Source organism: Eretmochelys imbricata, chromosome 8 (assembly GCF_965152235.1).
Source record: "Eretmochelys imbricata isolate rEreImb1 chromosome 8, rEreImb1.hap1, whole genome shotgun sequence".
Classification (NCBI taxonomy): domain Eukaryota; kingdom Metazoa; phylum Chordata; order Testudines; family Cheloniidae; genus Eretmochelys; species Eretmochelys imbricata.
In genome coordinates, this window is record NC_135579.1 from 54,889,425 (window position 1) to 54,911,909 (window position 22,485).

The window sequence follows — 22,485 nt, forward strand, 5'->3', positions numbered from 1 at the left end:
TCACTTTGGGAAAGCAAATTTGACCCAGCTCTATGCAGTTTATTTGGGGATGTGGGGTGGGGCAGGTTGAGATTGTCAGTGAAAATTTTCCCTTCTCCTTTCTTTTTCCTTCTGAGGGGCACCCATGAGGAAAGGGGCAAAAAGGGTGGATATGCATCAAGGCTTAGCTGATGGCACCATAGACGAAACTGTGGTTCTTCCCACTGCCACTGAAGGTGAAATTCGACCCTCAGGCACCCTAAAAGGAAGTGATTTTAACTCATTTTGCTGCTGATAACCCACTGTGCTAATCAGTGCTTTTGACATGTCACTGAAACCTCTGTTATTCAGATGGCACCAGGACATTTTAAGTAGCACAGCAAGTTGATGAACCAATAGAGGACAAAAGTACTAAATACCTGAGACCCCAAAAGATTCAAGGATCTTAAATATATCCTGCACAAAAAGAAATGCCAAATTAAGCCTTCAGTAAGCGACACAACTAGCTTTACTTGAAAATTCACAGATCCATTTCCCTCCTATGACAGTCAGCAAAGTATACGCAACTAGTTTTACTATAGCGGAGTCTCTCTCAGCATTTTTTGGCTTTGGGGTGGATCTTGACTCTCACCTGACTCAAACAAGACTAAACAAGACAGCCAGGTCCTCCCATCCTACAATTGGCACTCCTTGCATTGTTCAGATACATACGTGATGTGAGGTGACATGTCCTGCTCCCTCAGGGCACTGCACATGCTAACTGAGAGGACTCACTTTCTTCTGCAGAAGATGACAATGAAGAAAAGCAGAACAACTTCTTATGAATAGGTGGAAAATGGGCTGTCCCACCCAGCACAGAATGCCCAAACTCAAGCTCTAACTTTGATAAGTTTCCCTTTAACATCCACATGCAAAAGCAGAGAGGGCTGGCTTGCAGTGATGAAGGCTCATGTATTTGTGAACATATATCATGTTCAGCTCACGCAAGTGCTAGCAGTCAGAGAAAATCTGTGCTCTGGTTAGTTAAAGGTTAAAACCAAACCTAAACTTGGATTACAAAAAATCAAATTGGCATTGCAGCCATCTTTTCTTTTAAAGCAATACTGCTTGGGTTATCCACAGGACAGTGTGAGCTCAGGGATGGAACATAAGACAGCTTAAATGTCAAGGTGCCATTTTAAATGTAATGTAAATGTTTACGTTAAATATGCAATGTGGTTGTCATTCTGTTTGGCCTCAAAGAGGGAGGCAGCTTACCTGAAGAGGGCTCAACCACAGTAAACAGTGATAGCAACCTCCTCAGGAGAGGGGAGGTGCCAAGAAGACGGAAAGGTGGAAAGTTGTTAATCTATTTGATCACAGTTAGGAGAGGAAGAACCCCTACAGAAACAGCATTCGCCATATCCTCAGACAAGGGGAAGGGCCACAAAGAAACTGAGGTCAGCTAATAAAAGGGGATGAATGACACAAGAGAGGTGTCAAAGTAACCAGAACGCTCAGCAGAGGACTCCAGACGCTGTTCCACTGCTCCAAAGTATTGTCAAGGATGTCAGTGAATGCTGCCGAGTGGAACTCTGCTTGGATGCGTGTGCATATGAGCACTGGGAATATAGCCTCACAATCACAGAGAGCCTTCCCATCAAGCTTCCTCCTCCTGCCTGTTTGAATCCAGCGATGGGGGGGCAGATCCCACCAGGAGAATGAAGGGTCCACTCCTTCAGGTGAACAGAGGAGCCACGGAACCCAGGAAACAACTAATAGCAGGGGACAAAACATGAAAACACAGGGATGGGGCTGCAGGTGACAGGGTCAAACAAAAGATCCAGAAGGGTATGTCAAGCACAGAACCCCAGACAACGCCCTCTGCCCTTAGGAGTCCAAGGAGTCAGTGGCTGTCACTCAGAGGAACTCTGTCTGAATGCATGTGCATATGATTGCTAGGAATATGACCTCACAGCTGCAAAAAGCCTCCCCCTTGAGCATCCTCCTTCTAGATGACAGTCCTGGAGACTGAAGTCCTCTATTTATCACTAGGACAGGGACTACCCAGGCAAGAGCAATGCAATTTTCAACTCTGCATTAGAGGGATTATACACTGGAGTAAAGGGGAAGCTAAATCCCTTACCTCTACTGAGGTTGCCACCAACAGCACCAGTTAGTGCCCGAAGTGGTGGTATTGTGATGTGGCCACCTGCCCACTAGCAACTGGACTGACACAACCAAACTCATGCCCTACATCCTGAGAGGCCACGGTTTCCACACACAGGCCACACATAAAGCAGCTAAATTAACACGTTTTTCCTTAACACATTTTAACCTGAAACACTTTAAAAGGGTAAGGGACCTGTTTTCAAAACATCATCTGTATGTGATTGGCCCCAAATTGTATCCACTGCATCCCTTCGGGTGGCCCCTGCGCTACTAAACTCAGTGGCAGTTTTGTCTACATAAAGAAATGTTCAGGCATAAAATGAATAATGAAGTAGATAAATGAACTGATAGGTAGTGTTTATATGCTGACATCATTAAGTATTATACAAAACAATCGCACATCTTAGAAATAATAATAATCTCTTACTATCCATGGAGTCATTCCACTGTGGAGGCCTGATTCTCAGTGAACTCCATTTCTGCAGGAGAAGCAGGGTCAGAGTGGATTTAGGTTGAGTCTTAAGAAACCCTTATGCTCCCTACATTTTAGGGCTGTGCAGTGATTCTGGCTTGCCCTGGAGTAAGTTAGAGCAGTTTTGGCGTCCTGTAGTGACATTATGCAACAATCGTTCAATTATGATTAATGCATTGTAGCGTGTAGTCTCAGATTAGATTAAACTAATTTGAAAGACACATTAATGGTTTGTTTGGTTGGTTATTTTTGGGGGGGGAGGTTTGGAGGGGTGAGTTGGTTTTTTGTGTGTCTGTGTTTTGTTTTTGTTTTCCCTTCTCTCTCCTTAATGGTATCACTATAGAGCAGAATTAAGGTTGTTTGGATGCCTTAGCTTTGTATTTCCATATGTTTAAAATGTATACATTTCTTTTATGTTTAACTATGAATTTCCTGGGTTTGTGATGCTTGATGTTGGGATAACATTCATGTGATTGTAATATTCTTTTACACGTAAATTACCCATATGTATTCTCAACCATAACTTGTTCTTAACATAGTTTTAATTTTTAATGAAGATCAGGAGTAACCCTCCTTTAAAACTTTCCTTGTCCTGTAACTACATTTTCTGATCCAATCTACAAGTTGATTCTTTTAAATGCTTACTTTGTTACACCCTTTAGCCCTGGATTTCACTTCTCCAAATACTTCTCTTTGCATAATTTGTCTTTGTTACTTTTGTATCTAAAAGTTACCTTTTCAGGTCCCAGACTAAGAATGTTAGCCCCTCTTGATCTCACATACTGCAATAGAACAATCAGGATCCCCCCTCTCATCTAGCCACAAAGAAAGGGAGAGTGGTCATGACCACCACCCTAGTCTTTCCACTACCTGCTTGAGGGTCATGACCTCCACATTGAGACCCAGTGTGCTAAAGGATTTGCCATTTAGCAAACATATTCTTACACTTACACAGTGATTTTCTGTGCACTGGGGTTTGGGCCCTGCCACTTTTTGGTCTCCTTTGTGATGCATGTGCCCTCCTATAAGCATCCTCCACCCAAGCATCTCAAAACATGTCATACACTTTTGCAAATTTAGGCCCCAAACAGCCCCATGCAGGGTTGGCTCAGACAATTCTGCCAAGCCCACAGTTGCATGGAGCCTTCCTGAGTCAAGAGGGTGCCATGTGACAGGTCAAAATGCTAGTATGAGCTTTACAGCTGTGTTCCAGTGCACATAGCCTGGCATGCAAGCTGCTTTGTGCTGATTCAGAGCTTTGTGGTGATCTTTGATCTGCCTAAGTTGGGATGTTCCCTTATTGTTGTAGCCTTTGCTCGGGCACATCCCAGGTTTCTCTCCTCTCATTCTGTTAGGCTGTAAAACAAAGAAAAACCAAATAAACATTGTAATGATTATATAAGGAGTATCACAAAGATTCTTGCTACATCTAGCAGAGTTACCATGTTATAAGGAAGTCCTATGAAAGGAATAGCTTATTTTATGCCATAGTATCTGTGCAAGAATTCCAAATATTTTGGAAATACTTTGTTTTTCCCCCAGAGCACATAACTGATCTGCACCGGTGGCACAATGTGAAGCTTCTGAAATCTATCTATGTGCCTTTGGGGGCTTCTTTAGATTTTCATTGTCATATGATGAATAATAGTACAGAAGAGATACAGAATATATAAGAATTTCTGTTTGGGATAAGAAGAAAAATCATCTTCAGCAAGATTACACAAGAGGACTATCCATGCATCCAGAGGAAAATTGTCATGTATATTTCCTCAACATTTTTGTAGCTTTACATTATACTATGGAATTATGTATTATTATAATTATTATATGCTTTCTGGCATATTTTAAATCTATTTATCCATCTCTTCTCATTCTGCTTAACACTTTTCTCCTATCTCCACAAACACACAGACCAGATATGAATACATTCTCTAGTGCCTCCTGCTTTTCTTTGCTAGCATAACAGAGAATGCTATGGGATAATAACATTCATTATGGGACACAAAGGTGGAAACTGAATTTTGGTCCCCTGGTAGCTTGAGGACACCAGCTTTGCTTGAGCCAGCCTTTGCCCCATGAGGTAGATAAGTGTTGTTATTTGGGTTGGTCAGCACCTGTGATTCCCATTTAGTGGGAAATTCCAAATGTTAAAAAAAATCTTTAGACTCAGAACAAAAAATCAAAATGTTGAAATATCTCATGGAATGGGAATTCCAACATTTTGTTGAGAAAAAATTGAAATAATTTGTTTTGACCTTTTAAAAACATTTCCCAGGATCTCCAGGCTGCCTGGTTCCCCAGCTGCCCCCCAGCAAGCTGCTGGCCTGCTCAGGTAACAGGCTCCCTGAATGCCTGGCTAATTGACTGCACATAAGCCACCAGGTGGGTAATCAGGAAGCCCGGGATTCTTGGGCACAGAGCAGCCCACCAGGTGAGAACCAAGGAGCTAGCCAGTCCCAGGAGCCAGGAATCCCTGCCTGGTTTCTGTCAAAAGTTGTAATGGAATTGACACATTCACAAAGAACATTGTGATTCCATTGAGCCCTCATTTTCATCCAGCTCTACTTACTATCCTTATATTACAGATGGAGAAACTGAGGCACAAAGAGATTAAAGGAGTCCCCCAAAGTAAATGAATGAGTCAGAAGAACCCAAAAGCCCTGTGCTTTAGCAATAAGACCCTCTTTCCTCCTGCACTAGCAACTATTACACCATCAAATAGTATCACCTTGTAGTCACTAGTGCCAGATTTGAACTGGTATCCTAAAAGTGAAAAGCACCCTAGACTATTACCAATCTTCTGAGCCACCCAAAACTACAAAAGATGACTAAATTATAGCTTTTTCTATTGGTAAGTCCCTGCTACTCAGTCACACTGGCTGTAAATATTTTGCTATGATTTTCTGCAATGTCATTGAAGAGGATCAGTGTAAGCAGAGCTGAGGCTTCCTGCAAAAATGTTATAAACTGAATCCCCGGTTCTGGAGTCTAAGATTCAAAGGGAGACTTTCTGCTCCCCAACCATCACCTGCCCTAAATTACTCTGGTGGTTTGGATAGGGAATGTATGCAGAACTGACCTGTGTGTTTGTGGGAGAGTTAGGTGAAGGGCGGGGGGTTAAAAGTTTCCCCTAAAAGGAAGGTGGAGAGAACCTATGATGCGTCCAAGCCAAGGCTGAAATAAATATGGGGATAGATATTCTGATTCTCCAATGGGCTTAAATTACTATCTCCTCAGAGCTCTTAGCACAAAGCCACTCATTTACCACATCATGCACACTCTGTTCTTGGTGGGATGAAGCTTTGTTGACCCAAGTACTCCCCTCATTTGCACATCTGGCAGTCTGGTTGGAGAAGCTTCCCTCTCCCACACATATTCTCATTGGTGCTTTACTTAAGCCAAGCAATGCCTGATATAAGTGTACCAGCTAGTAGGGAAGGGCAAAGTTAAGCTTCCCCTCTACCCCATCTCAAAGCATAAGCTAGCCAGGATGAAGGGACAAACAGTGGAGAGGCTGCCCATTTCAGGATCCCATAGAGGAAGAAGATGGGTCCACAGTAGCAATGGAGGAAATGTAATGCCAACAGACCCTGGTTGTCAGTGGGCGGGAACGAACCTAGGACCTCAGTGCATGAGCCTCTATTGCATGAGCTAAAAGCCAACTAGTCCTGAGCTAAGCCTGTAAAGCAGACTCTTTATTCTCAAATAAGTGGTCTCAGTGCCACTACAGGAGACAGAAAACCACACTCAGGAGGTGTGTGGGTTACAGAACACTTGTAATTTTTTTTTTGCATTTCTGTGGCATCATCTGGCCAGGGGTCTCAAAGTTCTTTCGAAACACAAACCTGTCTGGCACTGGCAGGGAGTGTTTTAATCCCCAAATTACAGATTGACAAATTGAGGGACAGGAGATTAAGTGACTTGCCAAAGTTTGCACAGTTTTTTACCTTAAATTACTAATACATTCTTTTAATCTTAACTCCATTTTAAATTTTATTTTTATCTATTTTTTTTTGTATGGGACTAGAAACCAAGCCCCCTGTTGTCCAGGGCCAGGCCCTAAGGGCTAGATTTTAAAACAGTCCTGCTTCTATTCAGGCACACAAATAAGTAGCCAGATTTTCCAAAGAGCTCAACATACCAAACACCCTAAGAGCTCAAAAATCATAAATTGGGCCCCAAACAATCATGATATTGTCTTTAAAATCATGAGGGGGTTTTAAAAATAAATGTTGAGTCTCTTTATATGTGTTCTGTTTTTTGAGCCTTTTGGGTTCATGTTTTCGTGCTTTTCTCTGTAACTATGAGCAGAAAGAAACATTCTTAAAAATAAAAAGCAGAGATTCTCACACAATCACTGAACTCCAGGACCTGAGGCTTTAAGAAAAGCACCAAATATCATGAGATATGTGTGATAATACCAAAAGAGTGAACAACACTGAGTTGGGTGCCGAACTCTTGGAAATCTGGCTCCTATTGTGCGTGCTGATCCATGAAAATCAGGCCCTAATTGCACTACACTGTACTTTCTCCCAGAGAAGGAAAAAGCCAGTTCACTCTCCCAGCTGGCAAGGAGAGGAAGAGAGAGCCAGCAGCAAAGTGTGGGTATGTGTGAGAGAGCTGGGAACAAACTCTGACTGGTGGGCTGGGTGGGGTGAGCTGAACAAGCCCACCCTTCTAGTAATAGGGTGGTGGGTAGAAAAATGAGAGCAGGAAGAACCAAGCAAACAGCTGGATTAAGGAACTGGAATAGCTCTAGTCCTCAAGGAGGCAATAAGAGGTCATTTCTAGAGCATTTAGGAAAGAAGGGACATGATTACTCCCCCTTACAGGGAGTATCTTGGAAGGAAGCAGGGGCTGCAGCATGGCCTTAGGTGGTTTGGGGTTGTTGTTTTTTTTTAAAAAAAGATTACTGACAGGTGGCAGGCAACCTTCCTTATTATTTGGAGTGAGCTCGCTTAGATTGCATCAATGTATTTTTTTAGCTCCCTCTTGTGATGAAAGACTTTGAAATGAAGCAGTGAGCATCTCACTGCGAACTGTTTGAAATCACTCTCATTTTAACTGTCACAGCTTTGGGCTCTAGGAGCTTCCTGGAATCCTACATGATTAAATCTGTGACACACCAAATTGCTTCCTGACGTCAAGGAAAATGGACTGATTGTATTTTAGCTTGCTCTCCCCCCGCTCTGGGAAGGAACCCTCAGACTTTCCGTGATACTGGCACAGCGGTGAGCGCTGGGCAGCACAGTAGGACATTTGCACGTTGCTCTAGCAACTGCACGAATCTGGGAACAGCCCAGCAGTGCCTCTAGTTTGGCACCATCGCTGACAGTGCCAGATGCTGCAGAGGCAGGTGCAGGCATAGCCCCCTCCCAGATGCGCTGGGCCGTGCTGAGCTCTTCTAGGGGTGGGGAGAGCGGGTCTGGTTTCATCCTCACTCCAGGTGCTGATCGGCACGAAGCACGGGGGGGATCTGTGTGATTTCCCCCAAGCGACTGCCCTCAGTGCCCTGACTCATGAGGGCCCAGCCAGCTCGGCCCCGCAGCTGGTGATTCTGGCAGAGCACAGTGTATTCACACGGACAACTGGGGCTGGGGGGAGAGGGGTTGGGGGGAGGGGCGGGGGGCAGGTGAGGGAGGGGCTATTGGAGAGGAGTGGGGGAGTGGTCGGGATGTAGGGCAGGCAGCCAAGTGGGGGCGGGCGGTGTCAGGAGGAGCATGGGGAGGAGCCAGTTTTTTGGTTCTACTCCAACCCGGAAGAGCGGCACGCTCGGCGGTTGTTATGGTGATAGTGCGGCAACCTCCCGTTGCTATAGCAGCAGCCCAGACAACGGGTTGGCGGGTTGGCAGCGAACGCGCGGGGAAGGCTTTGGCCGTAACGCGGGCAGGAAGTGTGGCTGGGGAGGCGGGGCCGGGTCCGGGCCCGGGCCCGGAAGTGTGGGGGAGGCGGACAGCATTGACTGTGAAGCCCGGAGGCTGCTGCTGCCTGCCCCGGCGCGCGGAGGCGGCGGCGGCGGCTCCTCCTCGAGCCTGGTCGCCTGAGGCAGGCAGCTGAGAGCTGCGCGGTGCCGGAGCGGGTCTCGCGAGAACTGCCCCTTCTCTACGCCCACTCCCGGGCCGGAGACCCAGCGCGGGGACACCCGGCGGGCAGGAGGAGCCTGGGCCCAGCACGGGAAGATGGCGGCGGCCGGAGGCGGCGGCGGCTCCTTGGCGGCGGAGCGGCCCCGGCTGTGAGACCCGGAGAGGGGTGGCTGGGACGGGCAGCGAGCGGCGGAGGATGAGCCTGCTGTGTGCGCAGTATCTCCGGTGAGGAGGAGGGGTGAGGTGAGGGTCAGACCCGGCAGCTCGGCCCGGGCGGGGGTGTAACGGGGGGACGGACCCGGGGGCGAAAGGTGAGTTGAAGGGGAGGGGCAGAGCCGGGGCTGGCTGTGTACGTCTGACAGGGCGAGCGGAGGGAAGGGGGGAGAGGTGTTGGGGGGTGAGAGGTGAGTAAGGGATGCCTACTAGGAAGGGGGGTGGGCAAGCAGTGATCTGGGAGAAGGACATTGAGGGGGAGGGAGTGGCATAGTTGGGGAGTATATCGGGTGAAGGGGAGTTTATTGGGAGGAGGTAAATGCAAACGAAAGGAGGCTGAGCAGACAGCGAGGGAAGAGTGGAATAGATGGAGGAAGTAGGGGTAACCTCAGTAGAAGACTCTGGGAGGTGTGGGGGAGTAAAGGATATACTGGTGCAGGAGGGAGGAGGCGAGACGTCTGTCTGGGAAAGGTGATAGAAAATTGTCATGGGGAGAAAAGGGGATGTGTTGAGGGGATCTGGACTAGATGGTTGGGCCAAGAGGCTGTGGTTGGATGAAGTGGGGTGAAATGGGTAGAGTGGGGAAGATTGCATGGCAAAGTGGCATTAGCTGTCGGGGGAGAGAGAGTTAAGTTATTCAGATGAGAAATCCAAAGTCCTTCATTGCGGTTGTTAAATATCACATAGGACTTTATGCAAGCCCAGGTATGCTAATGGTGGTGTCCTGGCCAAATTCTAATTTGGGCTATTACATTCTTCCTGCCTACGTTTTTCTGCAGTTTCAAATCAATACAGGGCTAAGCTCTAGTTATACTGTGCAGTGTTAAATGGGTTCTACATGTAAAGCAAAATCTGTATCTGTAGTCTGTAAAATGCTTGGGATTTCTTTTCTATGAAAGGCAATATAGCAGAGGTTCTCAAATTGTGATCATTGGACCAGTAGTCTGCAGAGCTTTTTATGGTGGCTTGTAGAGTTAAAATGTTTTTGGAACCAAGCAATTCGGGGGGTTAGGAGAAGAGATAGTCAATGGGTTTTTCACAGAATGAAAGTATTGTGGAATCCCAAAAGTACGGAAATGCACGATACAGTATTTTGGAGTGGAAAGTACTGGGACATAAGCATGAAGTAAACTTAATTCTTTGCATTTAAGAGCCCAGTTGTCTTGTAATTTAGAAGACCAGTGTCAGCAAAAAAGCCTAGATAATGATGAGCCTAGTACCAGTAAATATACTAAAAGGAGACATGTATCCCTTTTTGAAGACTCAGGGACTGAAGCAAGAGCCTTTGAAAGAGGTGATGAGATGCCGTTAATATATTTCTTTACAGTTCTAAAAGGCCTTCTATCCAGGGATCTTAAAACACTTCAGCTACCTTCCCCATAATGGCAGTTCCCAAATCCTTTTTCTCTATCCAGTCTTGTATTCCTGGCTGCGTCTCATTCCTCTGGGTTGTCTCCATGCTATCTCAGATTTGTTCTTTTTAAAACAACTTTTTTTTCCCCTCCGTCTCCCTTCTGTTCATGGACAACATCACTATCCTTCATGTCTCCCAGGCCTGTAATATGTGCTGCATTTAATTCTTTTCTCCTCCACCCAATGCTGACGCATTTTCCTTGTTAATATCTCTCAAATGAATCTTTCTCATTGATTCCAGTGATTAAATCCCTATCAATGTTCTAGTCATTTTTTTGCTTTTATAACTGAAATCTAGTCCTGACAGGCCTCCCTGCCGCTGAACTCTTTTGCTATCCTCCAGGTCTTTCAAAATTGGTGGTACTAAAGTTATCTTCCTTTCTCTCTGTTCTGACCAATTTCCCCTTCCCCCACTGGAAAAAAAAACAAACTTCCTGGAATCTTTCCATTGGCGTTCCACATCTTGCCACATCAAGTTCAAGATCCTCTTCATCTGCAAGACCTTCCATAATCACCTACATCTATTCCTTTTGCTCCTCTCAAATCTTTTGTCTTACTGCTTTTTCTCTCTTTGTCATTTTGCTTCATTTTTGTACAGTGCCAATTAAAATGGGACTGAGGCATCTAGGTACTAACGCAATACAAACGATAAATAAAATACTTCTGAAAGTATTCTTGTCTTTGACTGGCAAAAACTTACTCCCTCCTTTAAAACCACTTCTTTAAATAGTTTGTTGTCAGTATTCAAACATTCTCCGTCTCCAGAACTCTTCCTTGTCTTTTTTGACCTATATAGATTGTAAGCTTTTTGGGACTCAGTGTGCACTATCCATGGAAGTAAAGTATTATATATGTCTATGGAGCTATTTACATTTTAATAACTTACATATGGAAGAAATTGGGGTACAGAGATGTCGTTTGGGATAACTGTTGCTCAAGATCATACAGTACGAGAGCTGAGAATAGAACTCGGGTGTCTTAATGCCCATTCTGCTAGTTCTTTGCCTTAGGAAGAAGGCCATCCTTTTTCTTACTGTAGCATAAGAACTCTCAGTTGGAATCCATTGATGAAGGAATAATTGAATTTAAGGATGTTGTGCTTAAGGATAGCTGAACAGGATGGTGATTTGTAAAGGTGGGAGCGGGGCGGGAAGAGTGCTTCTTTGTTGTATAAATAAGGCCTTGGAGGGCTTTTGTGAAAATTTTTTTGCCTGGTTTTTGGGTTAGGAATTCATGCGTTGTCTTTCTTGGAAGATTAATGATTGGAGAAATAGTGAAATGACTTTGCAGGAATCAAGGAAGACTGAAAGTGGAACTAATAAGGGAACAGATTTTTAGCCAGAACGGTTTAAACCTCTTTCCCTGTCCCTTCCCCCCACCCTTAACACATCTAACTTCACAAAACATCTAACTTCAGTGAGTGTAGAGCAGTAAGGATGAAGAACTTTTTTGTTAAAGAATCAGTGTCATTTCAATCAAAATGTAAGAGCTGATAAATATCTGAGACACCTATGGAAGTTTCTAGCAGAACCAGGAAAGGTCAAACTTGACAAGCTTGATATTTCCAAAGGTGTAAAAAAAACCAACCAACCAAACCTCAAAACCAAGCCGGGGGGATCCCATTCAGTCACCTTCCTGTGCCATAAAGATGGAAAAAGGGAGAAACCCCAATTTTAAAAATATCCTTTGCAGGTCACCAGTTAAGCTGCATTACCAGATAATTACCTTTATGTAGCTGATTCTCGTGGGTTTCAATTTCTGTTATCACTGGATTCAGTTGTGCTGTATATGCTGTTTCTGTCCCATTTTAGTTTGTCGTCTGGGAGGAATAAGTTAGGAACATTAAAATAGGTACTCAAGGATTTGCATAAAGTCTGGTGAGAGGGACAGGAAAGTAATAGATTGAAACCTTAATTACATTCAGGCCTATGAGACCTCTCTCAAAGATCATATTAATGGTTTTCCAAGACTCCCAGTTTGCATGATCTCCCTGCTCAGGTGAAAATGGTGTCTAAGGTATGTTTTATGAATCAAAGCAATTTTGATTAGGCTCGCTCTCATTCTCTGTTTACTTGGGAATTCTCAGGTACTCTTACCACAAAACTAGTTATTAATCTTACAGGAGCAGACTTGTTTATGTCTGAATATCTCTTGTGTGTTCTGCTAGCTCTTGCTAGAGCTGGGAGAGACACCTGAAAGGAAAACACCGCTAGCAATGGAATTCCCAATTAGAAGCCACAGAGAACGCTTTCAAGAGTATACTGTCTCTTCTTCCTACCTGAAAACTCTCTGGTGTATTCCTTTTAAAAAGATGATGTTACTGTGAAGTTTGGGTTGGGGGTAGGGGAAGAGGAAGGACAGGTAGTTCAAGTTTGGACCACCGTTTCAGGAGCTTAAATTTATCTACTTAATGGAGACATTCTTCTCTGTAATGTGAAAATGTTAATGTTGTTGTTCTCCTCTGATGTTACTCCTTTTAAAAAAAAAAAAAAAAAGTCCCAACCCCACCAAAATTTAGTGGGGCTCCAGGTCTGTCTCACTGATCCAATATCAAGCCTGTCCAGTTTACAAACTGACAGGGTAACAAGCCTTGTGGATGGGGGTAGGGGAGCGATAGACATGGTATCTTGACTTTAAGTAAGGCTTTTGATACTGTTTCTCATGACCTTCTCATAAACAAACCAGGGAAATACAACCTAGGTCGGGGTGGGCAAACTTTTTGGCCTGAGGGCCACATCGGGGTTCCGAAACTGTATGGAGGTCCGGGTAAGGAAGGCTGTGCCTCCCCAAACAGCCTGGCCCCTACCCCCATCTGCCTTCTTCCACTTCCCACCCCTTGATTCCACCCGTCAGAACCCCCGAACCATCCAACTTCCCCTGCTCCTTGTGCCCTGACCACCCTCTCCCAGGACCCCCTGACTCCTATCCACACCCCCGTCCCCTAACAGGCCCCCCGGGACTCCCACTGCCTATCCAACTCCCCCTGTTCCCCGTCCCCTGACCGTCCATGAACCTCCGCCCCATCCAATTGCTCCCTGTCCCCTGACTGCCCCCCGGGACCCTCTGACCCATATCCAACCTTCCGCTCCCCTACCATGCCGCTCAGAGCAGCAGGACTGACAGCCGCACCACCTGGCCAGAGCCAGCCACACCACTGCGCTGCCCGGCAGGAGCTCGCAGCCCCGCCGCACGGTGAGCTGAGGCTGCAGGGGAGGGGGGACCACAGGGGAGGGGCCAGGAGCTCAAGGGCCCAGCAGGACGGTCTTGTGGGCCGGATGTGGCCCGCAGGCTGTAGTTTGCCCACCTCTGACCTAGATGGAGCTAGTATAAGGCGGGTGCATAACTGGTTGGAAAAACGTTCCCAGAGAGTAGTTATCAGTGGTTCACAGTCAAGCTGGAAGGGAATATTGAGCAGGTTCCCGCAGGGATCAATTCTGGGTCCAGTTCTGTTCCATATCTTCATCTGTGATTTAGATAATGGCATAGAGAGTACACTTACAAAGTTTGTGGATGATACAAAGGTGGGAGGGGTTGCAAGTGCTTTGGAGGTTAGGATTGTAATTCAAAATGACCTGAACAAACTGGAGAAATGATCTGCGGAAAACAGGATAAAATTCAATAAGGACAAATGCAAAGTACTCCACGTAGGAAGGAACTGTCAATTGCGCACATACAAAATGAGAAATGACTGCCTAGGAAGGAGTACTGCAGAAAGGGATCTGGGGGTCATAGTGGACCACAAGCTAAATCTGAATCAACGGTGTAACACTGTTGCAAGAAAAGCAAACATTGTTCTGGGATGTATTAGCAGGAGTGTTGTAAGCAAGACATGAGAAGTAATTCTTCCGCTCTATTCCATGCTGATTAGGCCTCAACTGGAGTATTGTGTCCAGTTCTGGGCTCCACATTTCAGGAGAGGTGTGGAAAATTAGAGGAAGTCCAGAGGAGAGCAACAAAAATGATTAAAGGTCTAGAAAATTGACCTATGAGGGAAGATTCAAAAAATTGGGTTTGTTTAGTCTGGAGAAGAGAAGATCGAGAGGACATAACATTTTTCAAGTATATTACATATTTTTTCACAATTCTTCTTGTTAACCTCTGAGGATAGGACAAGAAGCAGTGGGCTTAACTTGCAGCAAAGGCGGTTTAGGTCGAACTTTAGGAATAACTTCCTAACTATCAGGGTAGTTAAGCACTGGAATAAATTGCCTAAGGAGGTTGTGGAATCTCCATCATTGGAGATTTTAAGAGCAGGTTAGACAAACACCTGTCAGGGATGGTCTAGATAATACTTAGTCCTGCCGTGAGTGCAGGGGACTGGACTAGATGACCTTTCAAGGTCCAGTCCTATGATTCTATAGGCCTTGATCCCTAAAGACTTAAGCATGTGCTTAACTTTATGTGCTGTGAGTAGTCCCGTTGACTTCATTGTGATTACTTGCCCCATGTAAAGCTGAGTACATGTGTCTTTATGAGAACAGGGTAATATTTTTTTTTTCCCCAACAGCTAGGCCTGTGAACCTACCCACCCGACCTCAGCCTTCAGTGTGGTTCTTGAGGTGTCATGGAGGGTAAACTTTATTACTTGCTGGTGATATGCGAGAAGGAAAGAGCCTGGCTTATCTTTCAGGACTCCAGGTGAGTTTGCAAGGCTGTTGTTTAATATTTAAAAAAATACATAAAACTAAGCCCACAAATATTAATAAATGGAGCAAACTTGTTGTGGTATTGGAGAGAGAATAAAGCTGAAATGTCAGGTCACTTTAAATCATACATAGTGGAACAGTACATTAATAGAAATCTTAATATAAAATAGAACTAACTTTTACTTCCTGTAAACAGCTTATTTTTCTTTTACAAAAGAAAAGAATTGAACTGTTAGCTCATTCCTCAAGTTTTCCTTGAGGAAATATATTTTTCATAACTGACTGGACGTGCATTAGTTTAATTAAACTCTTAGCTATTTGAGGCTAGAACTAACACATGTATTTCACAAAGGTGCGAATTCTACATTTTAGCTAAATGTAGCTTTACTCTGGTAGAACATAACCATAGAAAGAAAGATGATTGAATTACAGGTCTTGCATACCATTGAGTAATTCTGGTACTGACAAGTCAACAGTACTGAGAGTTCATGTGATTGGTTTAATCTCATGATCAAACTAGTCTCTTCATTAAAAGTTTTGACTACTAATTTTTTTATAATTCACATTGTTTCTCTGTCTTCATGGACTCACCAATAGCTCCATTACTTCCCTGCATCTGCTGTGTTAATCTCCTCTTGACTGCTCCCTGTCTTCATTCAGTGCCATATCACTAATATCTCACATTTGCTGTTGCGCAGAGTAGTTACTCTGGTTGCAATCCATGTATTGTCAGACTTAGTTTCCTATATCTACTGGATCAGACTACAAGAGTTATTTCTTTAAGCCAGCATCTCTCCACCTGTTCCTGGTCCTGCAATCAGCATGGTGTCCCCACAGCTAATATCTCCGTCTGAGGAGGTCAGTAATAGAAGGGAATGAGTTTTGTGTCACAGATGAGTTAGGAGTGCCTCATTTCTCCTAGTCTTTCCTGCTGAGCATATAGATTGCCTAGCTTGCTGATGGCATGAAGGCCTTCTGGGAGCTATTGGGGACATAGTACGGAGTCCTTAGACGTAGGATTTATTTTGGTCCAGAAGAAAGCCTGTTGGTTCTGATATTCTGCGGGAAAGCAGTGTTGCTACCCCTATGAACAATGGTGCTTACAGCCTGCAAGGGCCCTTTTGCTGACTCTAGGTTTAGTTCTTTTTGTAATTAGACAGTATCAAGTCCCTGAGGAGGGCTTTGAATATTTTTACTCTTGCCTAATCCTAGATGTGCTCTCAATAGCAGTGGCCAATGAGAGACCTTGCCAGGCTGGAGCTTCTAGATTCGCATCTAAGAATAAACACCAAGTGCCTCAACCTTTTTGGAGCATAAGGCTTATGCTCAGGCTATGTGATAGGTGAGGACTGGTAATTATCAAGTCCAAATCCTGATGGAGAACCTCACACAGTTAAATTAGAATAACTGCCGAGGATAGGGGCTTGATTTAGCCAGCTGTGTCAGAAAGTTATCGTGTTGGAATGCAGCATTCACTGTCAGTGTGCTCCAGTGGCTCTCCATTTGCAGGAAAAAGTTTAGACAATGTTTTGGCAGACCCCTTGAGAGTTGACAGTCAGTAATATGACTAGTTCTACATTTTCTGCAAATGGGTAAGATCCAGCTAGATGTCTTTGCCGGCAGTGACTGCCAAATATCTCCTCATATACTTCAGGAGCAGGCAGGATCCAGCATCATCAACAGATATTCCCCTCTGGACTAGAGGCAAGAGTTTCCTTCAACCTTGAGCCAGAAGATCATCAGAAATCGGATAAGGATGTAACCAAGATGCTGACTTGGGCACGGCAATTGACTTGGGCATGGCAATTTTGATATTCTGGCCTTCTGAAACTATAGTTAAATCCACAAGTCCAGGTTCTCAGTCTACTAGATATATTGTTTTGGTTTGGGATGAGATTGTCCAATGGGATCTCAAGTTGACAGCTTGGTTGATTGCTGGGAGCAGTAGATCAAGTGCTCTGCTGAGGTCCAAAAGTAGGAAACCATTAACAAGACATTTCTACTCAATGAACTGGAAGACTCTCCTTCTGGACAGCTCAAAAAGTAGACCAGGGTGGCTCTCCATTTTTTCCCGGGTATTCCCTCTGATGTGTGAACCAACTCTTGTGAACAAAATGTTGTTTTCACAAAGTTCCTGAGTTCCTTTCTTTGAACCTTAGTTAGACTATTGACTGTGTCCTATCTCTGAAAACAGAATTCCTTATATCTGTAACATCAGCCTGGAGCATTAGTGAGATAAGAGTCCGATGGCTGGATCCTCCTTGTACTGTGTTTATTAAAAGTAGGTCATGCATCTTCACCCCAAATTACTGTCTAAACTTCCATCTCAATCAGGCCATTAGTCTTCACATTTCCTCTCCCTCCAAGCCCAAGGATGTCCGGCTCGGCATTTAAGACTCAAGTTATCTATATAGGAACAAATCTATCCCGCAAGTTCTCCAGAATTCTTGTGGCTTATGTAGATAAGACCAGGGGTCGGTCCATCTCAGTTTAATGGCTGTTCAAATGGTTCAAAAAATGTATATGTGGTTACATGATTATATTAAATTTCTAGTGATCTGGAAGTTACTGGAATAAGTTTCCACAGCATACCTTGGCACTGTATCTGTCACTGAGAAGGTTGCTATTTGGAGCTCTCTTACGCTGCGCTTCACTCTCAGTTTGGGCTTTAGTTCTGATGTCCAGTTTGGAGGAATAATCTTTTCATTAAAAAGGAAAAGGAGTACTTGTGGCACCTTAGAGACTGATACAGACTAACACAGCTGCTACTCTGAAACTTGTCATTAAAGCTATTCAAGAGCAATTTCTGGAAAGTCACTACTGTTTGTGTCCATGTCCATCCCCCAGCAGTCAAGTATCTCAGAGGTAGGTAATGCAAAGGTCTCCAAATAAGTTTAATTTCCCAGCCAAGCCAGGGTAAGCTATGCAGCAACTCCTAGAACCCCAAAAATTTAGCAGTAGCTGCTGCTTCTGCCACTGCCAAGGCCATTTTGATTTTTATATGGAGAATAAGTTTACAATCTGTAGGCCACAATCAGTCCAAATGGGGTTATTTTTTGCCAGAAAGGCAAGTGTTAGGTCCAACTAGCCAACTTATCCATAATAAGCTTTGTACTGAGTCCACAATTAGCAGATATTTTGATTTACAAGTCAGTCCTTGTCTTACTGTTCTAAACATATATAAAAACTACATACTGACCTGGTGTGCGTGGGGGGGGGGGGGGGATCGATCTGTAGCTATAGCTGAGTTGCCTGTTCTTTATTTTTCCCCAAGTATGTATAAAATGTATAGCATGGAAGAGTGTGCCAAGGATTGAGTAGCTAAAGCATAGCCACACAACATAAGGCCATGCAGTAGTTTGCCACTTTGATTACACATACCCTAAACATTTCAGTTTCAGAGATTTTGTTGTAGTCTACAATTTGTATGCCAAAAGTGGCCTTAATCTTGGATGAAACCATATTTGCATCCACTTGTGAAAGACATTATACAGGCAACTGCAAAGTTGAAAGTGTCTCAAACACATACAGAAAACTAAATTTATTACTGTGCTTGCTGATGACAAGTGTGTACTTGAGCAAAGGTTGGTATACAACGGATTTACTCAAAATTTATTTAACTCTGGTGTAGTAGATTTAATATCAGCGACAGTTTATGGCGTCATAGGAATAAAAAGCTTAAGAAATTGACGTTTCAGGCAACAGGAATTCCAAGAGATGGTTCATCTGAATTTAGCTGGTGCAGCAGTGTATTCAGTCGAAGTTTTGGCACAACTCTTCCGTCTCAAAAATTTGAATCTATTGTGAAAGAAGTTTTCAGATCTTACTGTTTAAGTCCTAAAAGGTGGTGACTTCAAGCACTTGCTGATGCCTTTTGAGGTAACTATCTATTCTGGCAGCATCCACCATGCATGCAGGATTGCTAGTCAGGGCACTAAAGACACAGACCAAATGTGGGGATTGCCTGTTTGGAAGATACTGAGTTAGATTGAAATATCCAGAATTAGGGGTGTTCTTTGAGATTAAAATAGGCAAGTTTGTGTACACTTTTGCAATGTCATAATGGACTTAATCACTAGTGTTAACTGAAGTCTTTCTTTTATGGAGAGGACTCTTTTATTAGAGACCTGCAAAGGCTAGAAAGTACTATAATGGAGCTTGTAGCAATGAGACATTTTGAGGCCTGTGTGGAAATTTATCTGTTGGGATGACAAACTGGAAGGGAGTTGATGTTTTTGTCTTCAAAGGCAAAATTATAGAAAATCAAATTTATATATAATTGAAAATTCAGTTGAACATATGGATACCTGATTCATCAGATTATAGCAGTCATGATTCATATGGTTCCATGTTTTGTTTTCACACAATGGCCTAGTGATTTTCAAAATTAGGTCAATTTTTTGTTTTAATGTAAGAACAGAATATGTTAGACCGGTATATATAGATGTGCTAAGTAATAAGGAAAAGCAGTGGCTGGCTAAAATCTCACTAACCCCTGTTAAATACCCAGCAGATGATAGTGCACATATACGTGCACTAAAGCTTTTAACCACCAACATTTCAGAGTATATTGGTTTTTGATGGAAATACTGTTGTCCTGTAGCAATGCAGTAGTGATACATTTTTTTCCCCCCAGAGTGAACCTTCAGTTTCTAATTCCTTTTACTTATTGTTTGCTGTTGCTTAAAGTTAAAATGATCTGGTGGCCATTGTAGTTTACCAGGATAGTCAGTCTTTACACAAGACTGTCATGAATCACAGTTAGATTTAAATCCGTAATCTATACCTGACTGAAAGAATTCAGGAGGTGCAAGCTCAACAGTTTGGTTTCAGTGGAAGACTGCTGGAGGGTGGTTCAGAAAATACAGTCTACACTCTTATCTCCCAGATGCTATTTAGTCATTAGAAATAAACTTCAGCATCTGGCTGAAATTCAAGCATTGATTTGTGGCAAGTTCCAAATATGTGATTCTTGATTTTCTTCTCTCTCCTTCTTTAGAACTTAGTCTGTTTTTGAAGGCTCATGTTATAGCACTGTATTGGGAACATTTACTTGGTTGCTTCTTTAGTTCCATACTTACGTTCTTTGGGTATCTTTACTGAAACCAACTGTAGGTCATATGTCTTTCATGGAATGTCAACTGGTACTAATAAAGCCAAGGTCCTGCTCACTTACCATTAAGTGTTTCTCTCCCAAAAAGTACCCGCATTTCCGTAGCAGATGAAATTAATCATTAGATTAAATCTATTTACATTTGTGAAATGGTCGGGAATATTTTAAAGAGCAGGAATTCTCTCTGACCAGCACTCAGTCTTAACTCTGTTTCTCCACTATTATTCAGCTTCTTAAATATTTAAATGTGGACTATATTCTTAAAATGGAGAATTAGAAATATGATTTCCACAGCGTGTAGTAACGTACTATCACAATTGGTATAGTGAATAAATTTATTGGCAAACTGAATAAATCCCAGTTATACATGCTTACCATGTCCTCTACATTAAATCAGCATTTTATGGCCTTGAATAAGTGTTAGGACTGAGGGTTTTTTAAGTACATCTAGCTGTCTCATCATGGGTGCATGGAATTTTGACAGAAGAAAAACTTTTCTGTTTGGTATTCATGTACTCTTAAATTGTTAAAATGTGTGCTTATATAAAAGCACAGACCTTAGACAACTATTACATAAATAACTGTTAGTCTTTATGAACTGTTACAAGTGATTTTGGTTTAGACTTTGTGGTTGTTGGGAATGTCTTAAATTTATTTGCGTGCTGCTCAATGAGAGTTGGAGCTTCTCAAAAATATTCAAAATTTATACATTTTGTAGAAATTCTGAAATTTTGTTAAATTACACCCCTGTTTTGACCAGCTCCTCTCAGAATGTTTTTTGTTGGTGTTCATGAAGTGGCTGTTAAGTTTCCTGTATTTATTCTGGAATAAAATCACTTCTGTTCTAGAATAGTGTCCACATGGAGAGAGATTTCAGAATAGCTGTTGTAGAGTAAGTTGCCTCACAATTGCTGTTTTGTTAAAGATCCTCATGTAGGCAAGCTGGGGTATCCTCCACTATTATTCACCTCACCCAGTCTTCTGGGTTACTTTAACCTCCTCACCCCCTCAGGTTTTTGTTGGAAAGAAGTTGTTTCTGCTATTCTTCGGTTCCCTGCACCTTCAGTGTTGAGTCCCCCTTCACAATGGATAGTTGCAGTGCCTGCCTGTACTGTTGCTCATGGCTTTCCAAAACTGCAGCACAAGTGACCAGATTCTTGCTTCACTAATGTCCACACATCTGAAAACTGGCAAGACATCTCCACTTTCACTGTGCAGCAGCTTGTGGAATCTGTGAGCAACAGAATAGACAGCAGAGCTCACTTTCTGCAGATTTAGGAGGACAGCACTGCATCAGTTTAACCCTGCAAGAGCAAACTGATGTGGTCTTTGCAACCATAGAGGCTAGAAATAAATATATAGGGCTGTCAAGCAATTTAATTGTGATTAATTATTTTAAGAATAATAGAATACTATTTATTTAAATATTTGTGGATGTTTTCTACATTTTCAAATAGTGATTTCAATTACCACACAATACAAAGTGTGCAGTGCTCACTTTATATGATTTTTGATTACAAATATTTGCACAGTAAAAAACAAAATAATTTCAATTCACCTAATACAAATATAGTGCAGTCTCTTTATCATGACAGTTGAACTTACAAATGTAGAGTTATGTACAAAAAAAATAACTGCACTCAAAAAGCAAAACAATGTAAAACTTTAGAACCTAAAAGTTCACTCAGTCCTAATTATTGTTAAGCCAATCACTCAGACAAATAAGTTTGTTTACATTAGCAGGAAATAATGCTGCCCGCTTCTTGTTTACAATGTCACCAGAAAGTGACAACAGATGTTTGCATGGCATTGTTGTAGCTGGCATCGCAAGATATTTACATGCCAGATGTGTTAAAGATTCATATGTCCCTTCTTGCTTCAACCACCCTTCCAGAGGACATGCGTCCATGCCGATGATGGGTTCTGCTAGATAACAATCCAAAGCAGTGTGGACCAATTATATTTATTTTTCATCATCTGAATCAGATGCCACCAGAAGAAGATTGATTTTCTTTTTTGGTAGTTCAGTTCTGTAGTTTCCGCATCCGAGTGTTGCTCTTTTAAGATTTCTGAAAGCATGCTTCACACCTCCTCCCTCTCAGATTTTGGAAGGCACTTCAGATTCTTAAATCTTGGGTTGAGTGCTGTAACTATCTTTAGAAATTTCACATAGATACCTTCTTTGCGGTTTATCAAATCTGCAGTGAAAGTGTTTTTAAAACGAACAACCGTGTGCTGGGTCATCATCTGAGGGTATGTCTACACTACGGAATAAGGTCGAATTTATAGAAGTCGGATTTTTAGAAATCAGTTTTATATATTCGAGTGTGTGCCCCCACAGAAAATGCTCTAAGTGCATTAAGTGCATTAACTCGGCGGAGCGCTTCCACAGTACCGAGGCTAGAGTCGACTTCC

The 22,485-nt window shown here is 43.0% G+C and overlaps 1 protein-coding gene across 3 annotated transcripts in view; it reads left to right on the plus strand.

The window, feature by feature from the left end:
• Window positions 1-8,556: 8,556 nt before the first annotated feature.
• SMG7 (SMG7 nonsense mediated mRNA decay factor) overlaps window positions 8,557-22,485 on the plus strand; it is a 103,185-nt gene continuing 89,256 nt past the window's right edge. For 2 of the 3 annotated variants that reach the window (XM_077823817.1, XM_077823821.1), the window contains exons 1-2: window positions 8,557-8,910; window positions 14,819-14,949. In XM_077823817.1, the coding sequence (XP_077679943.1) occupies window positions 14,876-14,949 (74 nt within the window). In that variant the 5' untranslated portion in view covers window positions 8,557-8,910; window positions 14,819-14,875. The remainder of the gene's footprint in view (window positions 8,911-14,818; window positions 14,950-22,485) is intronic. The other variant, XM_077823818.1, reaches the window with a different exon arrangement.